General features: G+C 44.4%; 2 protein-coding genes across 11 annotated transcripts in view; one reads left to right on the top strand and one right to left on the bottom strand.

Moving 5' to 3' along the window:
• GPATCH2 (G-patch domain containing 2) overlaps positions 1-1,853 on the bottom strand; it is a 112,602-nt gene extending 110,749 nt beyond the window's left edge. For all 8 annotated transcript variants that reach the window (XR_003753658.2, XM_029047061.2, XM_029047062.2 and 5 more), the window contains exon 1: positions 1,748-1,853. Coding sequence is in view for 7 of the 8 variants with exons in the window: in XM_029047061.2 (XP_028902894.1) it covers positions 1,748-1,803 (56 nt within the window). In the remaining variant the exon portion in view is untranslated. The remainder of the gene's footprint in view (positions 1-1,747) is intronic.
• Positions 1,854-2,145: 292 nt separating this feature from the next.
• SPATA17 (spermatogenesis associated 17) overlaps positions 2,146-19,261 on the top strand; it is a 108,851-nt gene continuing 91,735 nt past the window's right edge. For 2 of the 3 annotated variants that reach the window (XM_029047406.2, XM_029047405.2), the window contains exons 1-3: positions 2,146-2,252; positions 11,141-11,230; positions 13,301-13,382. In XM_029047406.2, the coding sequence (XP_028903239.1) occupies positions 2,185-2,252; positions 11,141-11,230; positions 13,301-13,382 (240 nt within the window). In that variant the 5' untranslated portion in view covers positions 2,146-2,184. Of the gene's footprint in view, positions 2,253-10,374; positions 10,424-11,140; positions 11,231-13,300; positions 13,383-19,261 lie in introns of all 3 variants that reach the window. The other variant, XM_029047408.2, reaches the window with a different exon arrangement.

Here is a 19,261-nt window from a genome sequence, read left to right as displayed (position 1 = left end):
TGACGACGTCGCCTCGTTCTTGTCCATCTCTCTCCCCCGATTAGACTGGCAGCCCGTCACGGGGCGGGGATGGTCTCTGTTGCCGAACTGTATATTCCGAGCGCTTAGTACAGCGCTCCGCACATACGCTCGTCCACTCAGTTGTATATATTTTTTATTACCCTATTTATTCTGCTAACGAGATGTCCCTCACCTTGATTCTATATAGGGAAGCAGCGTGGTTCGGGGGAAAGAGCCCGGGCTTGGGAGTCAGAGGTCATGGGTTCGAATCCCGGCTCTGTGTGACTGCGGGCAGGTCACTTAACGTCTCTGGGCCTCAGTTACCTCATCTGAAAAATGGGGATGAAGACTGTGAGCCTCATGTGGGACAACCTGATTCCCTTGTATCTCCCCCAGCGCGTAGAACAGTGCTCCGCACAAAGTAAGCGCTTAACAAATACCAACATTATTATTGTTTATTGCTATGCTATGGGAGCTGTCCATCCCCTCGATTCTATTTATTGCTACTGTTTTCATGAGCTGTCCATCCCCTCGATTCTACTGATTGCTATTGTTTTTATGAGCTGTCCATCCCCTCGATTCTATTGCTTGCTATTGTTTTAATGAGCTGTCCATCCCCTCGATTCTATTTATTGCTATTGTTTTTGTCCGTCCGTCTCCCCCGATAAGACCGTCAGCTCGTCAACGGGCAAGGGCTGTCTCTACCTGTTGCGGATCTGTCCGTTCCAAGCGCTTAGTCCAGTGCTCTGCCCATAGTAAGCGCTCAATAAATACTATTGAATGAATATCCCGACTCTGCCCCTTGTCATCTGGACGACTCTGGCCAAGTCCCTTCCCTTCTCTGGGCCTCAGTGCCCTCATCTGTCAAATGGGGATGAAGACCGGGAGCCTCACGTGGGACCACCTGTAATAATAATAATAATGTTGGAATCTGTTAAGCGCTTACTATGTGCAGAGCACTGTTCTAAGCGCTGGGGGAGATACAGAGGAATCAGGTTGCCCCACGTGGGGCTCACAGCCTTCATCCCCATTTGACAGATAATAATAATAATAATGTTGGTATCTGTTAAGCGCTTACTATGTGCAGAGCGCTGTTCTAAGCGCTGGGGGAGATCCAGGGGAATCAGGTTGCCCCACGTGGGGCTCCCAGTCTTCATCTCCATTTGACAGATAATAATAATGATAATGTTATTTGTTAAGCGCTTACTATGTGCAGAGCACTGTTCTAAGCGCTGGGGCAGACACAGGGTCATCAGGTTGTCCCACGTGGGGCTTACAGTCTTCATCCCCATTTTACAGATAATAATAATAATGTTGGTATCTGTTAAGCGCTTACTATGTGCAGAGCGCTGTTCTAAGCGCTGGGGGAGACTCAGGGTCATCAGGTTGTCCCACGTGGGGCTCCCAGTCTTCATCCCCATTTGACAGATGAGGTCACGGAGGCCCAGAGAAGTGACTTGCCCACAGTCACAGGGCTGACAAGGGGCCGAGCGCTTAGAACGGTGCTGTGCACGTAGTAAGCGCTTAACAAACCCCAGCCTTGGTAGTGGCGGGCGCTCGATAAACGCGAATGAATGAATGAATGAATGAATGAATGAATGAGGTGCCGACGACTGAATGAATGACTTTGGTCAAGGCAGGCCCGGCTTCCCGGCATCCTCCGGGCGGCTCGGCCGGGTCTGCCCCTCCCCCCGCCCCCCTCCCCCCTCCCCGCCCCCCGCCCCCCGCCCCGGCCCCGCGGACCCACCAGCTGTTCCCCGCGGCCCGAGCTCCGATCGTCTGGCGCCCGGCGGCCCCGAACATTAACGCCACCCGGGGCCCCGGGCCCGAGGCTCCGGCCCGGCCCCGGCTCGGCTCGGCTCCGCGGCGAGGGCGGCGGGGCCCCGCCAACGGCCCGCCGGCCCGAAGGGAGGCGCACCGGAAGTGGGACGCGACCAACGCGGCCGGAGGAGGGGCCGCCAGCCCGCCTCCGCCGCCTCGCCCGGGGCCCTCGCCCCGGGAGGCCGCTTCGACGGACTGCGGACAAAAAGCCCGTCGGCGTCGCCGCCGTCGGGGAGGGGAGGGAGGCCCGCTGGGGGGAAGCGGAGGGCCCGGAGGCTCCCCCCGTCGGGGCCGGCCGGTGGTACGGTCCGGTCGCCATGGGGACCGCGGCTAACAGCGGCGGGGGGCGGGGCCTCCGGAGCCATGGCCGCCCTCCTCCGCCTGCGCGCTCGCCTCCCCTCTCTGGCCCCGCAGTATTATCTCATCAACAGGTAACCTTCCGCCCGCCCAACCTTCTTCTTTGCTTTTCTTTTTTCTTTCTCTTTTCTTTTCGTGGCATTTGTCCGGCTCTTCCCATGTCTGTTGTGATAACGATAAGGAGGGTTTGTGCTAAGCCAGTCCTCTCTGCCCAGCACTGAGCCCTGGGGCAGGGACGAGGCCATCGGCTTGTCCCCCCTGGGGCTCCCAATCTTCATCCCCATTTCAATAATAATAATAATACTTGTTAAGCCCTTACTATGTGCAAAGCGCTGGAGAGGATACGAGGTGATCAGGTTGTCCCACCTGGGGCTCCCAGTCTTCATCCCCATTTAAATAATAATAATAACACTTGTTAAGCGCCTACTGAGGTGATCAGGTTGTCCCACCTGGGGCTCCCAGTCTTCATCCCCATTTAAATAATAATAATAATAATTACACTTGTTAAGCACCTACTGTGTGCAAAGCGCTGGAGAGGATACGAGGTGATCAGGTTGTCCCACCTGGGGCTCCCAATCTTCATCCCCATTTTAATAATAATAGCACTTGTTAAGCACCTACTATGTGCAAAGCGCTGGAGAGGATACGAGGTGATCAGGTTGTCCCACCTGGGGCTCCCAGTCATCATCCCCATTTTATTAATAATAGCACTTGTTAAGCGCCTACTATGTGCAAAGCGCTGGAGAGAATACGAGGTGATCAGGTTGTCCCACCTGGGGCTCCCAATCTTCATCCCCATTTTAATAATAATAGCACTTGTTAAGCACCTACTATGTGCAAAGCGCTGGAGAGGATACGAGGTGATCAGGTTGTCCCACATGGGGTTCCCAGTCATCATCCCCATTTTATTAATAATAGCACTTGTTAAGCGCCTACTATGTGCAAAGCGCTGGAGAGAATACGAGGTGATCAGGTTGTCCCACCTGGGCTCCCAGTCTTCATCCCCATTTTATTAATAATAATAACACTTGTTAAGCGCCTACTGTGTGCAAAGCGCTGGAGAGGATACGAGGTGATCAGGTTGTCCCACCTGGGGCTCCCAGTCTTCATCCCCATTTTAATAATAATAATGATGATGGTATTTGTTAAGTGCTTACTATGTGCCGAGCACTGTTGTAAGCGCTGGGGTAGATATAATTGTGTATATTATTCATTACCCGATTTATTTTGTTAATGAGGTGTATATCTCCATGATTCTACTTATCTTGATGATATTGTCTTGTTTTGCACTGTTTTGCTTTGCCGGCTGTCTCTCCCGTTTAGACCGAGAGCCCGTCACTGGGCAGGGATGGTCTCTGTTGCCGAATTGTACATTCCAAGCGCGTAGTACAGTGCTCTGCACGTAGTAAGCGCTCAGTGAATACCGTTGAATGAGTGAATTCAAGGTAATCATGTTGTCCCACGTGGGGCTCACAGCCTTCATCCCCATTTGACAGAAGAGATAACTGAGGCACAGAGAGTTAAGTGTCTTGCCCAAGGTCACAGTAACTGAGGCACAGAGAAGGTTAAGTGACGTGACCAAAGCCACACAGCAGACAAGCAGTGGAGCCGGAATTAGAACCCAGGTCCTTCCGATTCCCAGCCCTATCTACTTCCCTCTTGCTGAAGTTCTTCCCCCCTCAAAGAGTAATAATAATAATGTTGGTATTTGTTAAGCGCTTACTACGTGCAGAGCACTGTTCTAAGCGCTGGGGAGATACAGGGTCATCAGGTTGTCCCACGTGAGGCTCACAGTTAATCCCCATTTTACAGATGAGGTCACTGAGGCCCAGAGAAGTTAAGTGACTTGCCCACGGTCACACAGATGACGAGTGGCAGAGCCGGGATTCGAACCACTTCAGAGCACTTAGGTATTCCCAGCACTGAAGGACAACTCTTTTAAACTCTTCTTTTTCTTTGCATTTGTTTTAGCGTCTTCTTCCCCCGCTAGATTCCAGGCTCCTTGAGGGCAGGGAACTGGTCTACTTATTCTACTGTAATGATTACCAAGTGCTTACCACTGTGCTCAGCGCTCAGTAAGAGACAATAAATAATATCGTTTGCTCATAGCCACCACCGGCCGGCGGCCCCAATTCTTTCACAAGCGCGTCCGAAAACCAGACGTCCCAGAAAATCCTCCCACTGTTTTTTTTTTTCCCTCCCACTTGCACCAGGGTAAAGTTTTCTAGAGGTAAAGGGTATAAAGCGTAGAGGTAAAGGGGTATAAATGCTTCGTATCCAACCGAAATTCACCCCAGAAAAATCATTTCTGTCCCCGCAGAGTTCGATAAGTTCAAACTCCATTTTAATAAGCCAAATGGCCTAGGGGTAAAAGTAGAGGGGAAAGAGGCGAGGGTGGCTTATGACTCTTGAAAGTTAGACTTCGGAAGTGATCAGGAGGTCTGTTGGAACAGAAAAATGGGAGAAAAATTAATATCGGAAATAGGCAACCAACCTGTCCCACCACCGGCACATTGTCTGTGTGATGTCCTCTCTTTAAAAATGAAGTCAGTCTTGCCCTCTGAGCCCCTCAAAGGGCAGGGACTGTCTCTATCAGTTCCCGATTTGTACATTCCAAGCGCTTATTACCGTGCTCTGCACATAGTAAGTGCTCAATAAATACTATTGAATGAATGAATTAATTTCAGTCAAGCCTTTTGGTCAGTTCCAAGGAGACCTGTTGGCTTTGTTCCTCTATTAAAGTTTTGCAATGAAGAATTGTGTCAGCTCCTTATAGGCAGGGAGCACGTCTACCACCTCTGTTATGGTGTAATCTCCCAAGTGCTTACTACAATGTTCTGCGGATCATAAGCACTCAATAAATACGATTGAATAGCTGGAATCTACTAGGCAGATGGGAGTTGAAATAAGCTCTCTTTTAGTGGGACAGCCAGTATAAACTGTTGTGGAGTGCTGTCGAGTAGGAACAAGATCTAGTTCTTGCCTCTAAGGACCTTATTTTATCTACTGTTCTGGAGAAAAAGAGGAAGTTCCATAGAATGACTTTTAGTTGTGAAAGTCTGCCGGTTGACTTGCTAAACCTTCTAACTGAAGGACTAGAAGTCAAAGCGAGCTCGATAAATTAGGAAACGGTTCAACGAAAGACGATGAAATTGTCCACAGGGCCAAAGGAAGCACCATCGTAAATTCAGGATGGGGAAATGCGAGCTAGCTGCAGGAAAACGTGTGAAGATCGGATCATCGTCATCATCAGTGGTATTTATTGAGTGCTTACTATGTGCAGAGCACTGTACTGAGCACTTGAGAGAACACAGTGGAGTTAGTAGATACAATTTCTGCCCACAGCGAGCTTACAGTCTAGAGGGGGAGACAGAAATTAATATAAACTATAATTTGTAAATTAAAGATATGTACACAAGTGTTGTAAGGTTGAGGGTGGGGCAAATAAAAAATACTCGGAGGTCACAGATCCAAGAGCAAAGATTATCCAGAAGGTAGAGGGAGCGGGAGCCGAGGATAAGAGGGCTTAACCGGGGAAGGCCTCTTGGAGCAGATGTGACCCTAATAATGCTTCGAAGGTGGGGCGCACAACCTGAAGACGAGTCAGTAATGTAGTGCTGCAATTTAAAAGCTCAACATGGAAGTAGATTAATTATGCACGATATGTGAAATCTGGGAAATGGCCTTCTCCATTTGTCAGAAATGTATTTCAGTGTTTTGTCCAGTTTGGGTCGTTTCACAGATAGAGAGAAGCTGGAGAGAATCCAGAAGCGCGCAAGATAAATCATTAAAGGAATGGAAAATAGTCCCTTTGTAGACAGGTTAAAAGAATTGAGGTTATTTAGCGTAGAAAAGAGTAGAGATGGCTTGATAGTGGCCCCCAATTATCTAAGAATTTTTATGATAAAAGTAAAGTCTTAAAATTAATTAGGAGGAAATTTAATAAAATAATAAGGAAGATGTATTGACTGTAAAGATGATTAAAAACTGGAACAGGATACAAACGAGGCTGTGGAATTTCCATCCCGAAAAGTCCTTACAAAAAATGGACTTTTAGGGATGTGTTGGACGGTGGTCATTCAACCGTTTGGTGGCAAGACAGATAATCTGCTGAGGTCTTTTTCATCTCTGTACATTGCACGGTGCTGAGTACTAGGTAATTATAGATTGTCCTGCACCAACCAAATAAGACATATTCATTCACTCGGTCGTATTTATTGAGTGCTTACTGTGTGCAGAGCACTATACTAAGCGTTTGGAAAGTACAATTCAGCAACAAATAGGGACAGTCCCTGCCCACAATGGGCTCACAGTCTAGATGGAACGAGAGCAGCGAAGTACAAAACAGTTTGAAATTCCAAAGCCAATAATTCCAGTTATCCATGGAAAGCTAAGTTGCAAAACAGATTTGGGAGGAAGGAGGCCCAATATCCCTCATGTCTCCAGACCCCATGTTTTTGTACCTTGAGGAACCAATCACTTGTATTTATTGAGCACTTACTGTGTGCTGAGCACCGTACTAAGCGCTTGGGAGAGTGCAATATAACAGAGTCCGTAGATGCAAAAGAGTGATGCAAATGAAATGGGTTCAAAAGTAGAGTCAAAGGAGAATCTGCTTTCGGTTAAAACAATGCACAAATTAATTTCCTGATATTATAGGTTTTCTTCAATAAAACTCTAAGAACATAGAAAATGTAAAGAAATGTCATGGGGGAGGGAAGAAGGCACCTAGAGAGGATCTTCAACAATTCGCAATAACTGAGCACCCCTTGGGTTCGGGGCTGTGTTTTAGCTTCGTCTGGTTAGGAGCAGAGGAGCCGACCTTTCATTCCGAGCAAGGGGACAACTTGATGGGGAGTCCTTGGGGCCGATCTTCCGGGCGGTAGGGGAGGAAAAATAAGAGAGATGTGGGCAGGCGGCCTCCGAGTCCCAAGCTGGACCCACCCAGGTGCAGAGACTTTAAAAATTCAGAGAGATTCCTAATAAGAATAATAACTATGATATGCGTTAAGCGCTTACGCTGTGCCAAGGGCTGTTCTAAGCACTGGGGTAGATACAAGGCAAGCAGGTTGTCGCCTATGGGACAAACGGTTTTAATCCCCATTTTACAGATGAGGTAACTGAGGCACAGAGAAGTGAAGTGACTTGCCCCCGGTCACTCAGGAGACAAGTGGCGGAGCCGGGATTAGAATCCACATCCTCTGACTCCCGGGTCCGTGCTCCTTCCACTAAGCCACACTGCTTCGATTCCTACAACCACTGAGGAAAGAACTGGTGAGGTCAGGGGGAACGGGGAATTGGGTTTCCCCAAATTCCACAACAACTGGACAAAAGGTCACTCTTCGAAGCTCTCGAATTCATGACTTCTCCGAACTTTGCCAGCGGAATGGACAGCAGCACTGTCCTGCGTCCCTGAGGTCAGCTCTCTTCCCTGTCATTCCCTCTTCTCCTCCCCTCCCACCCCAAATCAGGGGATTGGGGGGGGGAGAAAATGGTTTTGCCCCCACACCTCAATTTAGGGGAGGTGATCACTTCAGCCTGCTGCCATTTTGTCTAAGAGAGTAATTCTGATCTGCAGTATGGGTTACTTTTAATAATAATAATGTTGGTATTTATTAAGCGCTTACTATATGCAGAGCACTGTTCTAAGCACTGGGGTAGATACAGGGTAATCAGGTTGTCCCACGTGAGGCTCACAGTTAATCCCCATTTTACACATGAGGTAAATGAGGCCCAGAGAAGCAAAGTGACTTGCCCGCAGTCACACGGCTGACAAGTGGCAGAGGCGGGATTCGAACCCATGACCTCTGACTCCCAAGCCCGGGCTCTTTTCACTGAGCCACGATGCTTCTCTTGAATACAGGCATTTCCCTTAGCACTCGGTAGAGGCATCCAGCGCTTAAAACAGTGCTTCGCGCATAGTAAGCGCTTAACAGATGCCCTCATGATTATTATTATTATTGATGCAAACCCCCATGTTATCCCTAAAGGGTGTAATGTCTACAATTGTTACAACAGCAAATAAGAAGTAGGGGAAACATGGCTCAAAAGCCATTGAAATAGTACATGGCTTTTTTGGAACTGGGAAAATTCAAGTTTGAGGAAGTAGATCAAGCTTCTTTACATTACATACATTACGGGAAAACTGAGGTAAACTCCGACATTTCTGTTTATCTTTCAGCCGTTTCTTTCACGCTTCTCTGATACTGTCCAGTCACCCTTGATAACTCATGAGATCCGATTGGCACTGCTTAAAACCAGTTTTAAGAAACAATGAATTTTAAATAATGCCACCGATTCTCTCCGCCCCGCTAAGGAAGGACCGACAATAGGGTTGTCAGCACCAATTCCCCGCCCCCGTAATGTGACTGTGGCTAGAGTCCTCCATCCGATAATGAAAATGTAGTACAGCAGAAATTACGGTATATCGAAACTCTTACGTGACTCAAGTTTTGATACTGAAGTTATATTTGGTTTGGTTCTTTCCTTATCACTGTCTGTAATCTTCAAATAGCAGTTCAATTTAACCTTGGCCAGACACCAGATAGTAAATCGAAGACAAGGCCTCGAAGCTGGGGGTTTGATTTAGAACCTTAAAATCTTGCTTCTTTACGGTACAGTCTAATCACTGGGCTGGCTTCCAAATGACAAATTTCAGTTATTTTGTTCCTGGATTTAAAGTACTGAATCATTTCATCCTAAAAATTCCCCATTCCAAAATTAAATGACCAGCAGAATCTAGAACAATTTATTAAGGTTCAAAAGTGGAGGATTTCATAGGCATTAAAGGATTGAGAGGGGTAATCGAAAAAAATAACTCTTCAGCTTCCTAGTTTTAGCGAAGATAAAGTGAGGTGCTGTTTCTTACAATTTAGTTTTCAAATGATCTGAGAGTTAATAATGTTGGTATTTGTTAAGCGCTTACTATGTGCACTGTTCGAAGCGCTGGGGTAGACACAGGGGAATCAGGTTGTCCCACGTGGGGATCACGGTCTTAATCCCCATTTTACAGATGAGGTAACTGAGGCCCAGAGAACTAAAGTGACTTGCCCACAGTCACCCAGCTGACAAGTGGCGGAGCCGGGATTCGAACCCATGATCTCTGACTCCCAAGCCCGGGCTCTCTCCACTGAGCCACGCTGCTTCTCATGTGGTATGTGTTTATGTGTGCATAATTGCCATTGAGTTGGTGGGATCTCCCAGAGCTGTTTTTATATTTTATAACAAACTAGTAGTGCTTTCGGTCTTCCATCATTTTTAATTCATTAAGTATTCATTGTGATAATACTGATCATAATGAATTTATTTGGCATTCATGTAGACGTCATATTTAATGCCCCGCTACAGGATTTCCACTGTAACTCAGCACTAATTAATATACTACTAAAATAAAGCGTTCCCCACATTTTTCACTTAAAGCGTAAAGTGGCTGGAAGTCCACGACATTAGCGCAGATGTTCTATATCCTCGTGGTAGCCCAAGAATGTCCCTTTTCCAGCAATAGAAAAATGATAAAATATGCGTAAAATTTAATGTCAGCGCAGAAATAACAACCATTGTACAGAGTGGAAATTTCCCTACTAATTTGTTTTTTGTGTTTCCTTTTAAATTAGGATGTTTAGAGCCCTCTATCATCATCCCCACCATTTTCTTCAGTGGCATTTAGAGCACTGAAAAAGGCACGAGACACATTCTTGCCCGCTAGAGCTTACATTGCCAAATATACCCAAAAGAGTGGTGCATGTTTACAGATAGACATTATCTGTTATCCTTGTTCTTTCTCTTGCTCACCCTATTTGTGAATGATTTTATTCATTCATTCATTCAACCCTATTTATTGAGTACTTACTGCGTGCGGAGCGCTGGGAAAGTACAATTCAGCAATAAAGAGAGACAATCCCTGCCCTAGTGGAAAGAGCATGGATCTGGAGTCAGAGGACCTGAGTTCTAATCTTGGCTTTGCCAATTGCTTGCTGTGTGACCTTGGGCAAGTCACTTAACTTCTCTATGCCTCAATTTCCTCAACTTTAAAATGGGGATTAAATACCTGTTCTCCCTCCTATTTAGACTGTGAGGCTCATGTGGAGCAGGGAGTATGTTTGACCTAATTAGCTTGTACTTACTCCAGTGCTTAGCGCAGTGGTTGACACATAGCAAGTGCTTAACAAATACCATTAGAAAAATTTTTTTTAAAAGGCTGCCATGTTGATGAGTGGAGCTGAAGAACATACAAGAGTCATGGAAGGTAGTAGCATTCAGCTTTTTTGCAATAATTCAGTGATTTCCAGTAGCCATTCATATCGGCTTAATTAGATTAATTTCTCAGTCCATCCCTCTCCCTCTTCTTTAGTTATTTTCTCTTATGGATACTTTACATTTTGTCATAGTAAAAATGAAATCATTTTGACTTTTGGCTAATGCAACCATGCTACTATCTTACCGTTATGCTAGGGAAAATATAAAGCAGAAACTTATTTAAGAAAAATAGCTGATGAGTAGAGTGAAATATGTCAAAATTCCTGTAAAGTTTGTTGTATGTTATGATTTTTTTTAAAAAAGAACCCCTTTCCCTAATGGCATATATATATGTACATATATAATATAGATATATATAATATAGATATATATGTATATATAATATCTATAAATATAAATACATATATATCATCCCCAAATAATGACAAAGTAAGACGTTTTCTTTAATTCCATAATAAATATAACTGTACTTGAAATTATTCAGTTGCAAAATAAGTAATTTTAAACATGCAAATGTAAAGCTGTTGTTACTAAATGATCTTTTAGAGAAAGTTTTACTTTTAAAAATCAGATTTTACTTGCAGTATTTTAATTTTATTTAAAATTACATTTGAATTGGAATTCTGTTCATAGAAGAAGGATGGACTTACCTCTTTTTATAAAACTGAAATTAAGGCTGACATTTAACAGCTTTTTTAAATTTTAGGACCGCAGATGAATATAGGAAAGGAGATCATAAAGCTGCGGTTTTGATCCAGAGTTGGTTTCGAGGATGTCGAGTGAGGGCATATATCAGGTACTCTCTTATTTTTGTCTCTGAAATCGCAATATTTGACAAAAAGTACGTTTCTTCAGAATTTTCAACAGTTCTGATATTGGTTTCATTAGCAATCACGTATATTGTCATTTAAAGATTACTTTGATGGGAAGCAGTGTGGCTTGCTGGAAAGAGCACTCTAGGATATGGAAGTCAGAGGTCCTGGATTCTAATTTGGGCTCTGCCACTTGTCTGCTGTGTGACCTTGGGAAAGTCACTTAACTTCTCTTTGCCTCGGTTTTCTCATCTGTAAATGGGTATTAGGATTGTGAGCCCCATGTGGGACAGGGACTGTGTCCAACCTGATTATCTCATTTCTACCTCAAAGTTTAGAACAGGGCCTGGCGTGTAGTAAGCCCTTAACAAAAAAAGCCCCCTTCTGAATGAGGTTTTTTTGCTGTAAGAACGAAATCATAATAATTGTAGTATTTAAGTGCTTACTCTGTGCTAAAGACTGCAGTAAGCCCTAGGGAAAATAGAAGATCCAACACAGTCCCTGTCCCCACAAGGGGCTCACACTGTGAGGGATAACGGGTCTTTAATCTCCATTTTACAGATGAGGAGACTGAGGCGTAGAGAAGTCAAATGACTTGACCGAGGTCACTCTTCCAACAAGCGGCAGACTCGGGATTAGAATGGGCCAAGATTAGATTCTGCTATTTGGAAAAAATGACCCTTTTCCCTGAGCCAGCATGTTGCCACTATAGCTAGTCAATTCCCACCCCGTTCCCCACCGAGAAATTAGCCTACATAAAATTAGCCTAATGACCACTGGGTGTATATTCTGGGGAAAAGGATCTCCTCCCCACCAGGAGTGCCCAACTTCAGAAGAGCCATTATCCCCCCAAACTTGTTTTTCTTGTTGTTGTTGTTGTTGTGCAGGCTGCTGTGGCTAATTTACGTGGCCCGGTAAACTTGTTGTGGGCAGGAAACGTGGCTGTTAATTCTTTTGTCTCGCATTCATTCATTCAGTCGTATTTATTAAGCGCTTACTGTATGTACCCTTCCAAGAGCTTAGTAGGGTGCTTTGCCCATAGAAGCGCTCAATAAATACCACTGGGCAGTCCCAATCCTTGCTGCCCTACGTAGACGCGTGGGACATGGTGGGCCGCTGGAGCTCGGGCTGTTCCTTTGCTCTGCCTCAGCCTCGTGCCGGAGTCACCGCATCCCCGGCTTCTCCCGTCCGTATTAGCTGCAGACCTCCCTGGGTCTCGGCTCCCGAAGGCCCGAGGCAAGCCTGGATTTTCACCTTCCCTCTGGATAACAGTGGGACCCAGTCTCTGAGCGTCGGGGGTGCCTCAGTCCCCTAAGCGGAGAGGAATGGTATTTTTGGAGGGCCCACTTGGTGCAATACACTGTACTAAGCACATCTAGTCCCGGCACCTTCACGCCCTCTGGCTGGCCACGTGAACCAAGGACGTCCGAGCATTGGACCTGCAGAGCTGAGCTGTTTTACTCACAGTCATATTATTACTGATTGTAGTACTTAAGTGCTTACTCTGTGTCAAGCACTGTCTTAAGCACTGGGATAGAAATAAGTTCATCAGGTCGGACACAGTCCCTGCCCCGCGTGGGGCTCGCCCTCTTAATCCCCATTTTACAGATGAGGGAACTGAGGCACAGAGAACTTAAGTAACTTGCCCAAGGTCACACAGCAGACCCATGGCAGAGTCGGGATTAGAAGCCAGGCCCTCTGTCTCCCAGGGCTGTGCTATTTCCAGTAGGCTACGCTGCTTCACTGATGCAACCTAAGGTAATTAATGTAACCTAACTTCTGGTAGGACTTTTGTTCTATAAAGAGTAATCGGGATCAGATGTATACCTGAACACGAAGGCTATTTCTAGAATACTGAGGCAGGAAGAAACCTAAATCATCTAGTTCATCCTTTTCCCTTTGGGAAGTGCAAATCAAGAGCATCCCAGAAATAAAGAACATTGCCTTCCTTAAAACTCACCATGTTATGTCTAGGATTTCTGTTTGAGAACTTGGGAATTTTCATAGTGTTGTCTTAATTCAGTCGACACCTAAGCGATGTATATCTATTGCAGGTACTTACATCAAAAGATGACGGTTGTACAGAAATGGTGGAGAGGGTACTTGGGAAGAAAATACTTCCGACAGATGGTTAAGGTAACACGCTATCTCTCCAGGCCTTACTGCGTCATTTTTAACTTGAGCGTTCGAGAGGCGGTCACCCGTTGGTTTTATCTAATAAAAGTTCAGCAGAGGAAAACCTGGAGCCCAGATATGCATATGATACGTACATATATCCCAGGGCAGAATTGGAACCCATCATTTGGTTTGATTTTGCCTAATCCAAATTTAATTCTAAAAGATAATAAAATAAGGTAATGTCTCTACACGCGGCTGTGCTTTCTGTAACTGGTTTAAATTTCTCACCTAATGAACCTTGAAATATTTGAGGTTGCCTTGAGGCACACAGCAGATCGCTGCCAATCTAATTGCCCTGATGGGCTTCAAGATGACAGAACTCTAAGGTAGCACAGTAGTTTAAACCTCAGTTAAGAGGTTTAAGAAATTAAGAAAAATATCAATTGCCCTTAACATGAATGGGACTCGTTAGCTGGCTTCACTCATTTACGAATTTGTTAATTTTTTTTACTACAATAGTTTTTCAGTTTGTTCATCATTTATTCTTGATTAATTGCATCGAAGACAATGTGTTTTCTTTCCACAGAAAGAAAGATCCATAGACGGGGAAAAGAAAAATAAGTAGAAGCATAAATTATGTGAGGTGAAAGACAGTACATCTATTTTGGAATATATTAATGAGTTACAAAAAGTGCTGTGGGCAGGAAGTACATTTTGTGACTAAAATGTAATGTATTAAAGTAACATTGTAAAATACCAACTCCTTTAAGGATAGGTGTTGTGTCACCTCAAGTTGATCAAACAAGCTCTTATGTCACTCTAAAGTAGTTCTGAATCGCCGCAATATACATTAAACTCTTTGATCAGTATCTTTGCAGATTTAATTCCATTTTAAATGAAGCACATGCTTTCAACACCAATAACCTTTCCTAACTAACAACTTTGGAATGAGTATTATTGCCCTTTACTCATCGTGGAACCTCTGATATAAGGCTTAGAGCAGGAGGAGGGAACCTGTGACTCTGGAGGCAGATCAGTCAATCAGAGGTATTTATTGAACAATTACTGCGGGCAGAGCGCTTTACTAAACACTTGGGAGAGTACAGTATAGCAGGGTTGATTGATATGAGATCCGGCTCTTGGGGATATCAACTGTAGCTCTCTCCAGGCCTGAGAGCCTATGCCACGGGCGGATTTAGCCCTGTGAGAGTAACGCCGTAAATTCTTCGTCATAGCGGATCCAGGATTACTCACAGGTCCTCTGAGTAAAGAAGTCCTAGAACATCATGATGTTGGGCACTCAGTTAATAGACGGAATAATAATAACCCTCCGATGGCCATTTTGGTATCTGTTAAGCATCTCCTATGGGCAAAGCACCGTTCTGGACACGGGCAGATACAATATAACTGGGTCTGTTCCACACAGGGCTCACGGTTGGTGAAGGAGGGGAAGTCAAGAGTGAGATTCCCATTTTGAGCATGGGGAAAACAAGACACAGAGACACAGAGAGGTGAAATGGCTTTCCCTAAGTCACAGAGCAAGTCTGCAATTACGTAGACTGTGAGTCCCATGTGGGACGGGGACTGTGTCCAACCTGATTGACTTTTTAATCTACCCCAGCACTTAGAGCAGTGCTTGGCACAGAGGAAGTGCTTGAGTGTTATGTAAATTATCATTGCAATGTCTGCACAGCCTTCTCAGACGTTGTCAGAGGAAGTGATTTGTTTCCAGAATGATGAAAAGGGAGACGAGCAGTCCTTTCAAAATATAAGCGGTACCCGATAGCCTTTAGATCACTCAGTCATGAAAAAGTCAGACCTACAGACTTGCAGATTTTTTGCCAGGTTGAATGAGCTCATACCAACCTCACTATACAATGAAAGAATCGTGATGTTCAGGACTTCAATTTTCATTTGGCTCCCCACTAAAAAAGTTAGGTCATTAGCTAATAAGTGATTGGGGATGATATATCGGCGATCAAAGTAGTACATTTTCACTAATGTCTTTTGAACACGAACTGAGTACAGATCCTAAGAGTTATACAAAAGTATAGCCCTGTAGAGGAGTAAGCCCTTAGGATCACACGTTCGAAAGATGCGTATGCCGTTAATGTTGTGAACTTGCCTCAGTTTTGTGAACTGCGCTTATACAGTAAAGTGAAATGGGTCCAAACAGGATGAACCAGGACAGGAGAACGTACATGACAGCACAGGAGAATGTGACCGAGTGGTAGCTTTTAGGCTATAGCTGGTTCCCGAATCCAAACGTGGCTTCGTTCTTTAGCCCATCTTTATTTAAAGGGACCACGTGGTCTTCATATGTGCCGTTTCGAGAGATTAGCGTGTCTACCTGAGATAAAGGTTTCCTGACGACACTGTAATTTTAAATCCCTTTTATCGGTCTACCAGACTCTAGAGAAGTTGTTAAAACCGAAGTGCTAACCGGACTGAGGATGGCGGTCTGGGACGATCCCTCGAGACTTTCGCATGAGGAAATATGTCTGCGTACATAGGCTTTAAATGAATGTTTTAATAAAAGTGTTCCATAGGGCATAGTAAGAAGCACATGCTCACACTTGGCCACCCCAAGCCAAACCAACTCCACCTGCTAGGACCCAGTGGATTTTAGGGGGCCCAGTCTTTGTGTGAGGGGTCCCTCCACAATCTCTTGGCACTCCATTCCCCTCTTCATTGTGCAGAAAAAAGGCCTGGAGCAGGTCCTAAAATGCCTAGATTTTAGCACTTAGGTTTTTAAGCAATGACTCTCCCCACCTTCAAAACCTTAGTAAAGGCACTTTGCCACCAAGAGGCCTATCCTGACTAAGCCCTCATTTTCTCTTTTCCCGCTCCTTTCTGCATCACCCTGATTTACTCCCTTTATTCACCCCTCCCTCAGCCCCACACCCCTTAGGTACATATATCTTTAATTTATTTATTTACATTACTGTCTGTCTCCTCCTGTAGACTGTAAGCTCATTGTGGGCAGGGAATGTGTCTACCAACTCCGTTATGTTGTCCTCTCCCAAGCACTTAATACAGTGCTCTGCACACAGTGAGCGCTCAGTAAATATGATTGATTGACTGATAGAGGGTGCCCGTAATACTCTAAGATAGATGGGAGCTTTTGAAAACACATTCCTTATTTCCCTAACAATGTCCTCTATCCCGAAACGTGTAGGGAGAACACATATTGTGGAAGAACTGGGGGCTTTTTTAAATTATTCCTAATGACTCAAATGAACAGAATTACTGTTCCATAAATCTCGCCACTGAACTTCTAAATTTGGCTCATTCCTTTAATAGCATAATGTACAGCAGCCACATTACCAGATGAATTAATTTAATGCAGAAATGTTGCTAAGATTAAACTATGTGCTAATAGCCTATGGTAGTAAAAATTAATTTATAAAAGGTAATTATAAGAGAAAAGTAGATTTGCTCAAATTCTAAAAATCAAGTATCATTATTAACAATAAAGGTAAGTTATTCACATTTTATTTTTTGCCTTTTCTATCACCTGCCAAGGAATCATATTAGACAGAGGACCGCTACGCTTGGATGAAAGAGCACCGAACCTTAGTTTTAATTCTGCTACTGACTGAATTAACTTGGAAAAAATTTATTAATAATAATAATAACTGTGGTATTTTTTAAGCACTTACTATGTGCCAAGCACTGTTCTAAGTACTGGAGTAGATACAAGGTAATCAGGTTAGACGCAGTTCCTGTCCCACATGAGGCTCCTGCCTCAGTTTCATCATCTTTAAAATGGGGATTAAATACCTGTTCTTCCTCCTCATTAGACTGTGACCCCCATATGGGAAAGGCACTATGTCTGATTGTATTGTAACCACCTTAGAGGATAATACAGTGTTGACACGAGGTAAGCGCTTGACAAATGCACAGTTATCATCAGAAGAGTTATACGAGAACTTTCCAATTGGTATCAGGCTGAAAATACTTATTTTTTTTCCGGCCAGTTAAGTCGTAAACCACGAGGGTTGCTTTCTCACCAAACCCTCTGTTAAGCAAAACTTGTAGTGAAGGATTCACGGTGGCTAACACTGCCAGACTCACTCATGATGTCTGCCATCTTGAGTTGTCTGATTATTGTTCCTTAATTTCCTGACAACTTTCTAACCAAAAGGTGTAGCGACAACAGGTGTTCTGGCAGAACTAGGTATACTTTTATTTTTCCCTCTCAGGTTACAAAGTTAAATTATCTTTAAAGAATCGTAAATACTTTGATCAGCTTTTTTTTTTAACACTCATCCTCATGGTTTCCGGGAAAAACTAACACAGAGATACATTTGGCGTTAACTCTTTGATACTTAAATTGTTAGGTCACTTTAAAAATTGGCCGCTGTTGATGACTGGATGGATCTCAGTTGCCAGCAAACAAGGCAAAGCATATGCACAAAATACCCATGATTACTTGATAATAAATCATTTTAATGATTACATTCAAAATTGTGAAATGAAGATAGCACTGATGCGGAAAATAACAAAGACTCAGGCTCGGCAGAACTGCTCTCCATATGTGCACTGCTCTTGGTTGTCCTGTTGTTTCCATTTTAGTGGAAATCTTTCCTTCCTACTGTCCAAGTCCAGTACTTGAAGCCAAGTGGCCAAGCCAGTCGGCCTGGCCAAAGTGCTAGATTGAAAAATCTGTCATTTTTTAACGGATGTCAATTTGCATGGAGTGTCACCTTTCCTTTATTACACACATTTAAAAAAAAGCCAGATTCTATTTTCCAATGCAACACAAAACCATCCCACATACCACTGGTAACTTCGATGGGAGTTCTTTAGAAAAAGTAAACCCTATCTTTTTCTGCAGAATAGGGATCGTAAGCTCGCGGAGGGGTTCGGAACGAGTGTCGCGGCTCGCGTAATGCTGCCTGGGTGAGAGTTGTTGGGGTGTGTGGGGGGCAGGTGCGCGGCTAGGATCACGGATGACCACGTGAGTGATTCTGCCCTTGTTGTCACCTCTTCTGCTTTGTTCCGCTCCCCTACTTGACATTGCCCTGAGAGACCAGGGTGGACCAAAGAGGACACCTGCTCCAGCTCGGGACACAGTCCTAGGCCACATGTGTGGCCTTGGCTGGGATTGGAAGAGCCACTGAAAGATACAGAGAAATATCCCAGGGGAAAATTTAGATCCACAGTAATTGCTAAGGATGGCTGTTGCTTTGAAATGACTTATGTTGTGGGGAATTAATGGGGGAAAGCTTCCTGGATGAAGTTTAAAGATTGTATCTCTTCCAAGATGATTAGCCCATCATTTCCCCACCCTATTCGCAACTACCTTCTGTGTCTCCTGTGCGCTTAGGTCTGTACTCCTTAAGCACTTGGATACTCACCCGTTCCCAACCCCATAGCACTTATGTACATATCCTTAAATTCGACCGTTTCCCCTATCTGTAGTTTAAGGTTTGTCTTCCCGTCTATAGGGTAAGTTCTCTGTAGGCAGAGATTGTGTCCGGCAACTCTATTACACCGTACTCTTCTAAGTGCTTAGTTCAGTGCTCTGCACAGATTAAGTGCTCAATGCATATAGATTGATGGAGTGATTTAGGTGGGAGTTTAGAATGACTTTAAAGTTGAAGTCATTTCTCCTAAATTGACAGACTCATGTTCAAAGGATTTTCCATTCCTCCCATGATACGTGAAAGTTTAATCAAGAGAAGTTTTTTCATTAAAGCAATCTTTAAGGTAATCTGTTACTTTATAGCCTCCTTAAACTGTTCCCCTTAAAGATTCCTCGGCGCATACCAGGAATGGCACTTGCTAATTCATTTGTACATTAAATGCTGCAAATCCAGTTCTTTTGTCCGGAAAAGACACCTCTTGCCTTCTATGATGATGCTCTCTTTCTGGATCTTGAGTCGTCTAGA

Source organism: Ornithorhynchus anatinus, chromosome 19 (genome assembly GCF_004115215.2).
Source record: "Ornithorhynchus anatinus isolate Pmale09 chromosome 19, mOrnAna1.pri.v4, whole genome shotgun sequence".
Taxonomy (NCBI): Eukaryota; Metazoa; Chordata; class Mammalia; order Monotremata; family Ornithorhynchidae; genus Ornithorhynchus; species Ornithorhynchus anatinus.
Note: the sequence above shows the minus strand (reverse complement) of the source record. Positions and strands in the feature narration are given on the sequence as shown.